At 59.3% G+C, this 14421-nt stretch overlaps 1 protein-coding gene across 1 annotated transcript in view; it reads right to left on the bottom strand.

The window, feature by feature from the left end:
* Nucleotides 1–14421, bottom strand: part of LOC144737752 (transcription initiation factor TFIID subunit 1-like) — a 47289-nt gene that overhangs the window by 5450 nt on the left and 27418 nt on the right. The window contains exons 12-19 of the mRNA XM_078620611.1: nt 13898–14059; nt 13673–13800; nt 11206–11313; nt 7867–8040; nt 5720–5893; nt 3905–4009; nt 2293–2493; nt 11–265 (exon numbers count right to left, since the gene is read on the bottom strand). Coding sequence (XP_078476737.1) covers nt 11–265; nt 2293–2493; nt 3905–4009; nt 5720–5893; nt 7867–8040; nt 11206–11313; nt 13673–13800; nt 13898–14059 — 1307 coding nt within the window. The remainder of the gene's footprint in view (nt 1–10; nt 266–2292; nt 2494–3904; nt 4010–5719; nt 5894–7866; nt 8041–11205; nt 11314–13672; nt 13801–13897; nt 14060–14421) is intronic.

Genomic DNA, 14421 nt, shown 5'->3' with positions numbered 1-14421 from the left:
GTTGAGGGGTGGTGGTGGTGGTTGAAGAGGGTTGTGGTGGTTGAGGGTGGTGGTGGTAGTGGTGGTGGTGGTGGTTGAGGATGGTGTTGGTGAGTAGTGGTGGTGGTGCCACTGCTGTGCTACCGGTACGTTTGAAGTCTGCGCAGAGTTTGAGGCGCTTGCGGATGGAGCTCTCCGAGTGGGAGGGGAACGCTTTCTTGATGTCCTCCATGCGGATGCGGCGCGGTCGATCCTTGCTCTTCCAGAAGAGGCGGTAGATGAACACCTGCACCACCACCACCACCACCGTCACCTACCACTACCGTCACCACCACCAATCACCACCATCACCACCGTCACCACCGCAACCACCGCAACCACCGCAACCACCCACCACCACCGTCACCACCGTTACCACCGTCACCGTCACCACCACCACCGTCACCACCACCACCGTCCACCACCACCACCGTCACCACCACCACCGTCACCCCCACCACCGTCACCACCACCACCGTCACCCACCGTCACCACCACCGTCACCACCACGACCACCACCGTCACCACCGTCACCGTCACCACCGTCACGACCACCACCGTCACGACCACCACCGTCACGACCACCACCGTCACCACCACCGTAACCACCACCGTAACCACCACCACCACCGTCACCACCGTTACACCACCACCGTCACCCCCACCACAGTCACACCACCACCGTCTCCCCCGTGTCTCTCTCTCCCCATGTCTCTCTCCCCGCATCTCTCTCTCCCCGTGTCTCTCTCTCTCTCCACGTCTCCCCGTGTCTCTCTCTCCCCGCGTCTCCCCGTGTCTCTCTCTCCCCGTGTCTCTCTCTCTCTCTCCACGTCTCCCCGTGTCTCTCTCTCCCCGCGCGTCTCCCCGTGTCTCTCTCTCCCCGCGTCTCCCCGTGTCTCTCTCTCCCCGCGTCTCCCCGTGTCTCTCTCTCCCCGCGTCTCCCCGTGTCTCTCTCTCCCCGCGTCTCCCCGTGTCCCTCTCTCCCCGCGTCTCCCCGTGTCTCTCTCTCCCCCGCGTCTCCCCGTGTCTCTCTCTCCCCGCGTCTCCCCCGTGTCTCTCTCTCCCCGCGTCTCCCCGTGTCTCTCTCTCTCCGCGTCTCCCCCATGTCTCTCTCTCCCCGCGTCTCCCCGTGTCTCTCTCTCTCCACGTCTCCCCGTGTCTCTCTCTCCCCGCGTCTCCCCGTGTCTCTCTCCCCGTGTCTCTCTCCCCACGTCTCCCCGTGTCTCTCTCTCCCCCGCGTCTCCCTCTCCCCCCGTGTCTCTCTCTCCCCGTGTCTCTCTCTCCCCGTGTTTCTCTCTCTCCCCGCATCTCCCCGTGTCTCTCTCTCCCCGCATCTCCCCGTGTCTCTCTCTCTCCGCGTCTCCCCGTGTCTCTCTCTCCCCGTGTCTCTCTCTCCCCGTGCCTCTCTCCCCGTGTCTCTCTCTCCCCACGTCTCCCCGTTCTCTCTCTCCCCACGTCTCCCCGAGTCTCTCCCTGTGTCTCTCTCTCCCCACATCTCCCCGTATCTCCCCGTGTCTCTCTCTCCCCGTGTCTCTCTCCCCACGTCTCCCCGTGTCTCTCTCTCCCCGCGTCTCCCCGTGTCTCTCTCTCTCCGCGTCTCCCCGTGTCTCTCTCTCCCCGCGTCTCCCCGTGTATCTCTCTCTCCGCGTCTCCCCGTGTCTCTCTCTCCCCGTGTCTCTCTCTCCCCGTGTCTCCCTGTGTCTCTCTCTCCCCGCGTCTCCCCGTGTCTCTCTCTCCCCCGCATCTCCCCGTGTCTCTCTCTCCCCGCGTCTCCCCGTGTCTCTCTCTCCCCGCGTCTCCCCGTGTCTCTCTCTCCCCGCATCTCCCAGTGTCTCTCTTCCCGCGTCTCCCCGTGTCTCTCTCTCCCCGCGTCTCCCCGTGTCTCTCTCCCCACGTCTCCCCGTGTCTCCCCGTGTCTCTCTCCCCATGTCTCACTCTCCCCGCGTCTCCCCGTGTCTCTCCCCACGTCTCCCCCCCCCCCTCCCCCGCGTCTCTCTCTCCCCACGTCTCCCCGTGTCTCCCCGTGTCTCTCTCTCCCCGTGTCTCTCTCTCCCCACGTCTCCTCGTGTCTCTCTCTCACGTGTCTCTCCCCACGTCTCCCCGTGTCTCTCTCTCCCCACGTCTCTCCGCGTCTCCCCGCGTCTCCCCAGGTCTCCCGGCCTCTCTCTCCCCACGTCTCTCCGTGTCTCCCCCTCCCGCCCCCCCCGTGTCTCCCCCCCCCCCCCGTGTCTCCCCCCCCCCCCCCCCCGTGTCTCTCCCCCCCCCCCCCCGCACCTGCAGGAAGTCCCGGATGTGGATGTTCGCCCTCTTGCTGTTGGGCCCGGGAACCTCGAACAGGGGGCAGTGCTGTCCCACGGCGAAGATGTGCGAGACTTCGCGCACGTGGTAGCCCTGGCGCGTGCGTATCACCAGAAAATCCGTCGCTGCCATCGTGTGCGGGTAGATGGGGGCCCGGTACAGGTTACTCTCAAACGCCTGGAACGTACCAAGTGGGAGTAGGAGGGGGGGGTGGTACAGGTTACTCTCAAACGCCTGGAATGTACCAAGTGGGTGTAGGAGGGGGGTGGTACAGGTTTCTTTCAAACGCCTGGAATGTACCAAGTGGGAGTAGGAGGGGGGGTGGTACAGGTTTCTCTCAAACGCCTGGAATGTACCAAGTGGGAGTAGGAGGGGGGGTGGTACAGGTTTCTTTCAAACGCCTGGAATGTACCAAGTGGGAGTAGGGGGGGTGGTACAGGTTTCTTTCAAACGCCTGGAATGTACCAAGTGGGAGTAGGAGGGGGGTGGTACAGGTTTCTCTCAAACGCCTGGAACGTACCAAGTGGGAGTAGGGGGGGGTGGTACAGGTTTCTTTCAAACGCCTGGAACGCACCAAGTGGGAGTAGGGGGGGTGGTACAGGTTCTACCCCTTCTACACCGTGTGTGGACTAATCTCCATCTGTTCCATCTCGCTCCCTTCTCTAACACCGTGTGTGGACTAATCTCCATCTGTCCCATCTCACTCCCTTCTACCCCGTGTGTGGACTAATCCCCATCTGTTCCATCTCACTCCCTTCTACACCGTGTGTGGACTAATCTCCATCTGTTCCATCTCACTCCCCTTCTCTAACACCGTGTGTGGACTAATCTCCATCTGTTCCATCTCACTCCCTTCTACACCGTGTGTGGACTAATCTCCATCTGTTCCATCTCACTCCCCTTCTCTAACTCCGTGTGTGGACTAATCCCCATCTGTTCCATCTCACTCCCTTCTCTAACACCGTGTGTGGACTAATCTCCATCTGTTCCATGTCCATCCCTTCTACCCGTGTGTGGACTAATCTCCATCTGTTCCATCTCACTCCCTTCTACACCGTGTGTGGACTAATCTCCATCTGTTCCATCTCGCTCCCTTCTACACCGTGTGTGGACTAATCCCCATCTGTTCCATCTCACTCCCTTCTACACCGTGTGTGGACTAATCTCCATCTGTTCCATCTCACTCCCTTCTAGCCGTGTGTGGACTAATCTCCATCTGTTCCATCTCCATCCCTTCTACCCGTGTGTGGACTAATCTCCATCTGTTCCATCTCCATCCCTTCTACCCGTGTGTGGACTAATCTCCATCTGTTCCATCTCACTCCCTTCCACACCGTGTGTGGACTAATCTCCATCTGTTCCATCTCGCTCTCTTCTACACCGTGTGTGGACTAATCTCCATCTGTTCCATCTCACTCCCTTCTAGCCGTGTGTGGACTAATCTCCATCTGTTCCATCTCACTCCCTTCTACCCCGTGTGTGGACTAATCTCCATCTGTTCCATCTCACTCCCTTCTACCCCGTGTGTGGACTAATCTCCATCTCTTCCATCTCACTCCCTTCTACCCGTGGGTGGACTAATCTCTACCTGGAGACACTGTCCGGGGTGCAGCGCCCCCAGGAAGGGCGACGAGTGAGCGTAGACCGTCTCTCCGTAGTCGCAGTCCGGAGCCCCCGTGTCCTTGCCGGGTTTCTGTTCCCACCCGGCGCACACAAAGACAGCAGCATAACAAAAGGCGGCTTAATCCTAGCTGGCTTATCTACATATGCCATCTACATTACAAAGGCTCGTTTCCAGCAGCAGTACTGACCATCTCACAACTCCTCCTCTCCCGCGGCCCTTCCTGGCTCCTCCCCCCCTAACCAGTATATAAGGTCGTACCTCTTGGGACTTCTCTTCACTTGATACAGATTTTTTGCTGTGACAGTTTCACCTGAAGAAGGAAGCTTGTGTTGCCTCCGAAACGTCGTGATTTTATTGTTTTTATTTTTTATAAATTTTAATTTCATTTTTTTACCTACGTGACTTTACCGAAAGAACTAAGAGTATGAGTACAAAGGTCCCCCTCCGCCCGCCCGTCTCGTGTAGCCTCGGCAGACCGTCGGGACAAGTGCCGTCAGTGCGGCGCACGCAGACGGGGCGTGGGTGGGCGGCTACGCCAGGTGATGCTCATTTGAGGCCGAGTCGACCTAGGGGAGGCCCCGAGACCGGTTCAGATCATCGTCACCACCGGTGTTGGCCGTGAGCGGGAATCGAACTCGGGTCGCCGGGTTGGTGGCGATGACCGCTGCACTACCGCTCCTCACACACAGACATCACGGTGGCTAGGAGATGTTGACTACCTCGCCTGGTCTACAGGAGGTCGTGGGTTAGAACCCGACCCTGACGATGCCTGCTGCTGCTGCATCTGTGGAGTCTGCGTCTCTCTCTCATCATCATCATCACGGTGGCTAGGAGATGTTGACCTCGCCTGGTCTACAGGAGGTCGTGAGTTAGATCCCGACCCTGGCGATGCCTGCTGCTGCTGCTGTATATTTGGAGTCTGCATCTCTCTCTCATCATCATCACGGTGTCTAGGAGATGTTGACTACCTCGCCTGGTCTACAGGAGGTCGTGGGTTCGATCCCAGACCCTGACGATGCCTGCTGCTGCTGTATATGTGGAGTCTGCATCTCTCTCTCATCATCATCACGGTGGCTAGGAGATGTTGACCTCGCCTGGTATACAGGAGGTCGTGGGTTCGATCCCAGACCCTGACGATGACTGCTGCTGCTGTATCTGTGGAGTCTGCGTCTCTCTCTCGTCATCACAGTGGCTAGGAGATGTTGACTACCTCGCCTGGTACACAGGAGGTCGTGGGTTCGATCCCGACCCTGACTAAGCCTGCTGCTGCTGCTGTATCTGTGGAGTCCGCTTCTCTCTCTCTGTGTCTCTCTCCCCGTGGTGGTCGCCGTGTGGATGTGTCTCCGGATCCTCCTCCGGTTTTTCCCTCCGCATTTAGAATCAACGTGCGGTTTGTAGTGCGCCGATTCTCACGTGGCGGTGATGATAATAATGTCAGCCCCTTGGTTTGCTATCGATTGTGATGGGCAGGGCCACTTGTGAATAAGAGTTACGTAGCTGTAGACACGTGGGTGTGTGCATACGTGGTGTGTGTGCATACGTGTGTGTGTGTGTGTAGAGGCGTGTGTGTGTGTGTGTGTAGAGGTGTGTGTGGTGGTGGTAGTGGTGGTAGTGGTGGTAGTGGTGGTGGTGGTAGTGGTGGTGGTGGTAGTGGTGGTGGCGGTAGAGATGTGTGTTGCGGTGGTGGTGGTGGTGGTAGTAGTGGTGGTGGTAGTGGTGGTAGTAGTGATAGTAGTGGTGGTAGTGGTGGTGGTAGTGTTAGTGGTGGTGGTGACATACCCGCTTGTAGTAGTTCTTGATCTTGGTTGCCATGCCGACCTGGGCCAGCAGTGGGGGGTACTCCTCGCTGTGCTCCGCCAGCACCAGGTCCCCGTCCTTGCCCGTCAGGTCCTGCGGGGTCCTCATGAAGAACATCTCCCCTCCACCAGACGCCTGCCGCTCCTGCTCCCTCATCTGTTACACACACACACGTATATACACACACATATATACACACGTATACACACACACACAGACACACACACACTCACACGTACACACTCACACGTACACACACTGTGTGTGTACACGAACCTTGGCCTTCTTGCGGATGTGCTTGAGCAGCAGACGCACTCACACACTCACATGTACACACTCATACACACACACGTACACACACATTGACACACACACACACGTATACACACACTCATACACTCACACGCACACACTCACACTCACACACACTCACACACACTCACACACAATGTGTGTGTACACGAACCTTGGCCTTCATGCGAATGTGCTTGAGCAGCGGGTGCACTCACAAGTACACACTCACACATACACACACTCACACACTTCGTATATACACACTCATACACTCACACGCACACACTCATACACACACACACATACACACACACACATACACACACACTCACTCACACACTGTGTGTACACGAACCTTGGCCTTCTTGCGGATGTGCTTGAGCAGCGGGTGCACTCACACTCACACGTACACAACAACAACAACAACCGCCATTCGCCACTAAGTGGCGGTGACGTCACCACGACGCTTGTGCCAGGCCAAGTACACCTTGAGGCCACGTGAAGTGTCGAACGCCCGCTGGCAGGAGGTCACGGGGCAGACCCAGCAGGTGCCACGGGTCGACTGACCGAGATGACTGAGATGACTGGCTGATGCACCACCTGTGCCCACTACTGTACCAACTTGCTGTGCTTTAGCCACCCGGCGCTCCGCTCGTTGTTGTGAGCGTCGCTCCTCCGCCCTCCGTTGTTGTTGGAGGGCGACTGCCTCCAACTGCCCAGTAGCGTCCTTCACGAGCCTCCTCCACTGAGGCCGATCTTGACACCGCTGGTACCAGTCATCGGCAACTCCACTCAGCTCCTCGTCCTCCTGTACCACATCACTAGCCCGTGCCGCGCCCATTTAGCTCCCTCGATCCGGCCGAACAAAAGCTGTTTAGGCATGCGGTAGCTGGGCATGTGGGCTACATGACCCAGCCAACGCAGCCTTGCCTGCCGGAGGAGCTCACCAATGGGACTTTGCCCAGATCTTTCAAGGATTTGTGAGCTCCTCAAACAATCCAGCCTGGTTAAACCGAGGATGGATCGTAGGCAGGCCAGCCTAAATGTTTCCAACCGACGAAGAAGCTCCATTAAGGGGGGTCCACGTTTCGCAAGCGTAGAGAAGGGAGGGAATGACCGTGGCCGAGAAGACCTGAAGCTTCGTGTGGAGCGACAGACCAGGTAGCTTCCACACAGCGTTACGCAACCGATGAAAAGATATTGCCGCTCGACTGATTCGGAGTGAGACCTCTGCTGATAAACTGGAGCCGGTCATAAGCACACTGCCCAGGTATAGGAAACTCTCCACTCTCTCCACAACTGCCCCATCACCGATTGGGAGTTGTGGGGGGTGGAGTGTCCGATGGTACAAAATACCCAGGCAGGTGCTTAGTTTTGGTGGGGCTGATGGTAAGGCCCCACCTCTTAGTGGCACGTTCCAGTCTCAGCAGCAGCATCTCCAACTCCTCTTCTGAATGAGCAGCAATTACCAAATCATCGGCATACATAACGTGGTTGACCAATAGGGAGCCATCCCTTGATCGCACCCGGGCGTCGATCACACACACACACACAGACTCTCACACACACACACAGACTCACACACACACAGACTCACACACACACTCACGTACACACACTCACACGTACACACGTACACACACACACTCACCTTGGCCTTCTTGCGGATGTGCTTGAGCAGCGGGTGCACTCACACTCACACGTACACACTCACACGTACACACTCACACACTCACACGTACACACACACTCACACGTACACACACACACACTCACACACACTCACACACACTCACACACACTCACACACACACACACTGTGTGTGTACACTCACCTTGGCCTTCTTGCGGATGTGCTTGAGCAGTGGGTGCACGGGGTGTGGGCCCGGCTGCGCCAGGGCCCCGTGGGAGTAGCGCTTCAGCGCCGGCCGGTGCAGCACCCGCAGCCGCATGGGCCCCATGTGCGTGGGGAAGAAGGGCTGGCGGAGCTCTACCGCGGGGATCGAGTGCTGCTCCCTCGCAGGCACGGCAGGGGCGGAGAGGGGGGCGGGGGGTGGCGCGGCGGTCAGGGCGAAGAGACGCACGGGGGGAAGGAGGGAGACGAGGAGGGAGATGCAGAGAGAGACACGGAGGGAGACACGGAGAGAGACACGGAGGGAGACACGGAGAGAGACACGGAGGGAGACACGGAGAGGGAGATGCAGAGGGAGACACGGAGGGAGACACGGAGAGAGACACGGAGGGAGACACGGAGGGAGACACGGAGAGAGACACGGGGAGAGACGCGGAGAGGGAGACGCGGAGGGAGACACAGAGGGAGACACGGAGGGAGACACGGGGGGAGACACGGGGGGAGACACGGGGGGAGACACGGGGGGAGACACGGGGGGAGACACGGGGGGAGACACGGAGGGAGACACGGAGGGAGACACGGGGGGAGACACGGAGGGAGACACGGTGAGAGAGACACGGAGAGAGACACGGAGGGAGACACGGAGAGAGACACGGAGGGAGACACGGAGAGAGACACGGAGGGAGACGGGGGGGAGACACGGGGGGAGACACGGAGAGAAACACGGTGAGAGACACGGTGAGAGACACGGAGAGAGACACGGAGAGAGACACGGAGAGAGACACGGAGGGAGACACGGAGAGAGACACAGAGGGAGACACGGAGAGAGACACGGAGGGAGACACGGAGAGAGACACGGAGAGAGACACGGAGAGAGACACGGAGAGAGACACGGAGGGAGACACGGAGAGAGACACGGAGGGAGACACGGAGAGAGACACGGAGAGAGACACGGGGAGAGACACGGAGGGAGACACGGGGGAAGACACGGAGAGAGACACGGAGAGAGACACGGAGGGAGACACGGAGAGAGACACGGAGAGAGACACGGTGAGAGACACGGTGAGAGAGACACGGAGAGAGACACGGAGAGAGACACGGAGGGAGACACGGAGGGAGACACGGGGGGAGACACGGAGACACGGAGAGAGACACGGGGTGAGACACGGAGAGAGACAAGGAGGGAGACACGGAGACACGGAGAGAGACACGGAGAGAGACACGGTGAGAGACACGGTGAGAGACACGGAGAGAGACACGGAGAGAGACACGGAGGGAGACACGGAGGGAGACACGGAGGGAGACACGGAGAGAGACACGGAGAGAGACACGGGAAGAGACACGGAGGGAGACACGGAGAGAGACACGGAACTAGACATGGAGACACGGAGAAAGACACGGAGAAAGACACGGGGAGAGACCCGGAGGGAGACACGGAGGGAGACGCGGAGAGAGACACGGAGAGAGACGCGGAGAGAGACACGGTGAGAGACACGGTGAGAGACACGGAGGGAGACACGGGGAGAGACACGGAGAGAGACACGGAGGGAGACACGGAGGGAGACACGGAGGGAGACACGGAGAGAGACACGGAGAGAGACACGGGGAGAGACACGGAGGGAGACACGGTGAGAGACACGGAGAGAGACACGGAGAGAGACGCGGAGAGAGACGCGGAGAGAGACACAGAGGGAGACACGGGGGGAGACACGGGGGGAGACACGGGGAGAGACGCGGAGAGAGACACGGAGGGAGACGCGGAGAGAGACACGGAGAGAGACACAGAGGGAGACACGGGGGGAGACACGGGGAGAGACGCGGAGAGAGACACGGAGAGAGACACGGAGAGAGACGCGGAGAGAGACGCGGAGAGAGACGCGGAGAGAGACACGGAGAGAGACACAGAGGGAGACACGGGGGGAGACACGGGGAGAGACACGGAGGGAGACGCGGGGAGAGACACGGAGAGAGACACGGAGGGAGACGCGGGGAGAGACACGGAGAGAGACACGGGGGGAGACACGGAGAGAGACGCGGAGGGAGACACGGAGGGAGACGCGGGGAGAGACACGGGGGGAGACACGGAGAGAGACACGGGGAAAGACGCGGAGAGAGACACGGGGAGAGACACGGGGAGAGACACGGAGAGAGACACAGAGGGAGACACGGAGAGAGACACTGAGAAAGACACTGAGAGAGACACGGAGAGAAACATGGGATGAGACACGGAGACACGGAGGGAGACATGGAGAGAGACATGGAGAGAGACACGGAGAGAGACACGGGGGGAGACACGGGGGGAGACAAGGGGGGAGACATGGAGGGAGACACAGAGGGAGACACGGTGAGAGACACGGAGAGAGACACGGAGAGAGACACGGGGGGAGACAAGAGGAGAGACACGGAGAGACATGGAGGGAGACACGGAGGGAGACACGGAGCGAGACACGGAGGGAGACACGGAGAGAGACACGGAGAGAGACACGGAGAGAGACACGGAGAGAGACACGAAGAGAGACACGGGGAGAAACATGGAGGGAGACACGGTGAGAGACACGGAGAGAGACACGGAGGGAGACACGGAGAGAGACACGGAGAGAGACACGGGGGGAGACACGGAGGGAGACACGGAGGGAGACACGGAGAGAGACACGGAGAGAGACACGGAGAGAGACACAGGGAGAGAGAGAGACACGGAGAGAGACACAGGGAGACACACGGAGGGAGACACGGTGAGAGACACGGAGAGAGACACGGGGGGAGACACGGAGAGAGACACGGGGGGAGACACGGAGAAAGACACGGAGAGAGACACGGGGAGAGACACGGAGGGAGACACGGAGAGAGACACAGAGAGAGACACGGGGAGAGACACGGTGAGAGACATGGGGAGAGACACGGGGGGAGACACGGAGAGAGACACGGGGAGAGAGAGAGAGAGACACGGAGAGAGACACGAAGGGAGACACAGAGACACGGAGGGAGACACGGAGAAAGACACGGAGAGAAACACGGAGAGAGACACGGAGAGAGACACGGGGGGAGACACGGGGGGAGACACGAAGAGAGACACGGAGGGAGACACGGGGGGAGACACGGGGAGAGACACGCAGGGAGATGCGGAGGGAGACACGGAGAGAGACACGGGGAGAGACACGGTGAGAGACACGGGGGGAGACACGGAGACACGGGGGGAGACACGGGGAGAGACACGGAGAGAGACACGGTGAGAGACACGGAGAGAGACACGGAGAGAGACACGGAGAGAGACACGGAGAGAGACACGGAGAGAGACACGGAGGGGCGACCGCCGCCGCCTCACCTGGATGATGTTGCCCCCGAAGGTCCCGCGGACGCTGGTCTGCTTGGGGTGGTAGAACTCGTCGTTGGAGAGGTTCCAGGGGTCCCGCGTCGAACCCTGGCTCAGCCGCTGGGGGGTCGGCAGGGGAGAGGGTCTCTGTGTGGTGAGTCTGTGGGTCTCTGTGTGGTGAGTCTGTGGGTCTCTGTGTGGTGAGTCTGTGGGTCTCTGTGGTGAGTCTGTGGGTCTCTGTGTGGTGAGTCTGTGGGTCTGTGTGGTGAGTCTGTGGGTCTCTGTGGTGAGTCTGTGGGTCTCTGTGTGGTGAGTCTGTGGGTCTCTGTGTGGTGAGTCTGGGTGTTTGTGTGATGAGTCTATGGGTCTCTGTGTGGTGAGTCTGTGGGTCTCTGTGTGGTGAGTATGTGGGTCTCTGTGTGGTGAGTCTGTGGGTCTCTGTGTGCTGAGTCGGTGGGTCTCTGTGTGGTGAGTCTGTGGGTCTCTGTGTGGTGAGTCTGTGGGTCTCTGTGTGAGAGTCTGTGGGTCTCTGTGCTGAGTCTGCGGGTCTCTGTGTGGTGAGTCTGTGGGTCTCTGTGCTGAGTCTGCGGGTCCCTGTGTGGTGAGTCTGTGGGTCTCTGTGTGAGAGTCTGTGAGTCCCTGTGTGGTGAGTCTGTGGGTCTCTGTGTGGTGAGTCTGTGGGTGTCTGTGGTGAGTCTGTGGGTGTCTGTGGTGAGTCTGTGGGTCTCTGTGTGGTGAGTCTGTGGGTCTCTGTGTGGTGAGTTTGTGGGTCTCTGTGTGGTGAGTCTGTGGGTCTCTGTGTGGTGAGTCTGTGGGTCTCTGTGTGGTGAATCTGTGGGTCTCTGTGTGGTGAGTCTGGGTGTTTGTGTGAAGAGTCTATGGGTCTCTGTGTGGTGAATCTGTGGGTCTCTGTGTGGTGAGTCTGGGTGTTTGTGTGATGAGTCTATGGGTCTCTGTGTGGTGAGTCTGTGGGTCTCTGTGTGGTGAGTCTGTGGGTCTCTGTGTAGTGAGTCTGTGGGTCTCTGTGTGCTGAGTCGGTGGGTCTCTGTGTGGTGAGTCTGTGGGTCTCTGTGTGGTGAGTCTATGGGTCTCTGTGTGAGAGTCTGTGGGTCTCTGTGCTGAGTCTGTGGGTCTCTGTGTGGTGAGTCTGTGGGTCTCTGTGTGGTGAGTCTGTGGGTCTCTGTGTGCTGAGTCAGTGGGTCTCTGTGTGGTGAGTCTGTGGGTCTCTGTGTTGAGTCTGTGGGTCCCTGTGTGGTGAGTCTGTGGGTCTCTGTGTGGTGAGTCTGTGGGTCTCTGTGTGGTGAGTCTGTGGGTCTCTGTGTGCTGAGTCAGTGGGTCTCTGTGTGGTGAGTCTGTGGGTCTCTGTGTTGAGTCTGTGGGTCCCTGTGTGGTGAGTCTGTGGGTCTGTGTGGTGAATCTGTGGGTGTCTGTGGTGAGTCTGTGGGTCTCTGTGTGGTGAGTCTGTGGGTCTCTGTGTGGTGAGTCTGTGGGTCTCTGTGTGGTGAGTCTGTGGGTCTCTGTGTGGTGAGTCTGGGTGTTTGTGTGATGAGTCTATGGGTCTCTGTGTGGTGAGTCTGTGGGTCTCTGTGTGGTGAGTCTGTGGGTCTCTGTGTGGTGAGTCTGTGGGTCTCTGTGTGCTGAGTCGGTGGGTCTCTGTGTGCTGAGTCGGTGGGTCTCTGTGTGGTGAGTCTGTGGGTCTCTGTGTGGTGAGTCTGTGGGTCTCTGTGTGAGAGTCTGTGGGTCTCTGTGCTGAGTCTGTGGGTCTCTGTGTGGTGAGTCTGTGGGTCTCTGTGTGGTGAATCTGTGGGTCTCTGTGTGGTGAGTCTGTGGGTCTCTGTGTGAGAGTCTGTGGGTCTCTGTGCTGAGTCTGTGGGTCCCTGTGTGGTGAGTCTGTGGGTCTCTGTGTGGTGAGTCTGTGGGTCTCTGTGTGGTGAATCTGTGGGTCTCTGTGTGGTGAGTCTGTGGGTCTCTGTGTGCTGAGTCAGTGGGTCTCTGTGTGGTGAGTCTGTGGGTCTCTGTGTTGAGTCTATGGGTCCCTGTGTGGTGAGTCTGTGGGTCTCTGTGTGGTGAGTCTGTGGGTCTCTGTGTGGTGAGTCTGTGGGTCTCTGTGTGCTGAGTCTGTGGGTCTCTGTGTGGTGAGTCTGTGGGTCTCTGTGTGGTGAGTCTGTGGGTCACTGTGTGGTGAGTCTGTGGGTCACTGTGTGGTGAGTCTGTGGTTCTCTGTGTGCTGAGTCTTTGGGTCTCTAAAACCAAGAGCGGAACCCTGGATCTCAGCGGCTCCGGCACCGCGACCTCTGACCTCTGAGCCCCCCCCCCCCCCACTCCACGATCCTCCACCCCACACCAACAACAACCGCCATTCGCCACTCAGCGGCGGCGACGTCACCACTGTGCCAACCTGCTGTGCTTTAGCCACCCGGCGCTCCGCTCGTTGTTGTGAGCGTCGCTCCTCCGCAACTCCCTCTGTCACCCTCATCACCTGCTGGGCGTCGTCTTTGGAGCTGCCAGCTTTGCCCAGCAGCAGTTTGCTGCGTCTCAGCGGAGGCTCCTTCTTGGACTCCTTGCTGGGGGAGCTGGGCGGAGTGTTCTCACTCTCCTCGGCCAGTTCTGGGGGAGTACCACGGAGGTCACAGGTTAAGTGGAAGGGGGGGGGGAGGGGCGGCAGAGAAAGGGGGCGGCACTTGGCACACTGTCACGGACGCACCCAGCGTGATGTTCTCGTCGTTGGGGTCGAGGGTGAGCACGGGAGGCGACGGGATGGAGTCCATGTTCTGGTCGTCCCAGATGATGGAGTCCTCCCAACGGCCGTACACCAGCTCCTCGTTGTCCACGGGGAAGATGGAGTACCACGTCTTGTGCTCCTCCTCTGGTGAGGTCAGAGGTCAGAGGTCACGGTGAGAGGGGTCAGGGTGAGAGGGATCAGGGTGAGAGGGGTCAGGGTGAGAGGGGTCAGGGTGAGAGGGGTCATGGTGAGAGAGGTCACGGTGAGGGATCAGGGTGAGGGGTCACGGTGAGAGGGGTCAGGGTGAGGGAGTCACGGTGAGAGAGGTCACGGTGAGAGGGGTCATGGTGAGAAGGGTCACGGTGAGAGGGGTCACGGTGAGAAGGGTCACGGTGAGAGAGGTCACGGTGAGAAGGGTCACGGTGAGAGAGGTCACGGTGAGGGGTCAGGGGTGAGAGGGGTCACGGTGAGAGAGGTCACGGTGATGGATCAGGGTGAGAGAGGTC

The sequence above is a fragment of the Lampetra planeri genome, chromosome 73, assembly GCF_965212315.1.
Source record: "Lampetra planeri chromosome 73, kcLamPlan1.2.h2, whole genome shotgun sequence".
In the NCBI taxonomy this organism is placed as follows: domain Eukaryota; kingdom Metazoa; phylum Chordata; class Hyperoartia; order Petromyzontiformes; family Petromyzontidae; genus Lampetra; species Lampetra planeri.
Note: the sequence above shows the minus strand (reverse complement) of the source record. Positions and strands in the feature narration are given on the sequence as shown.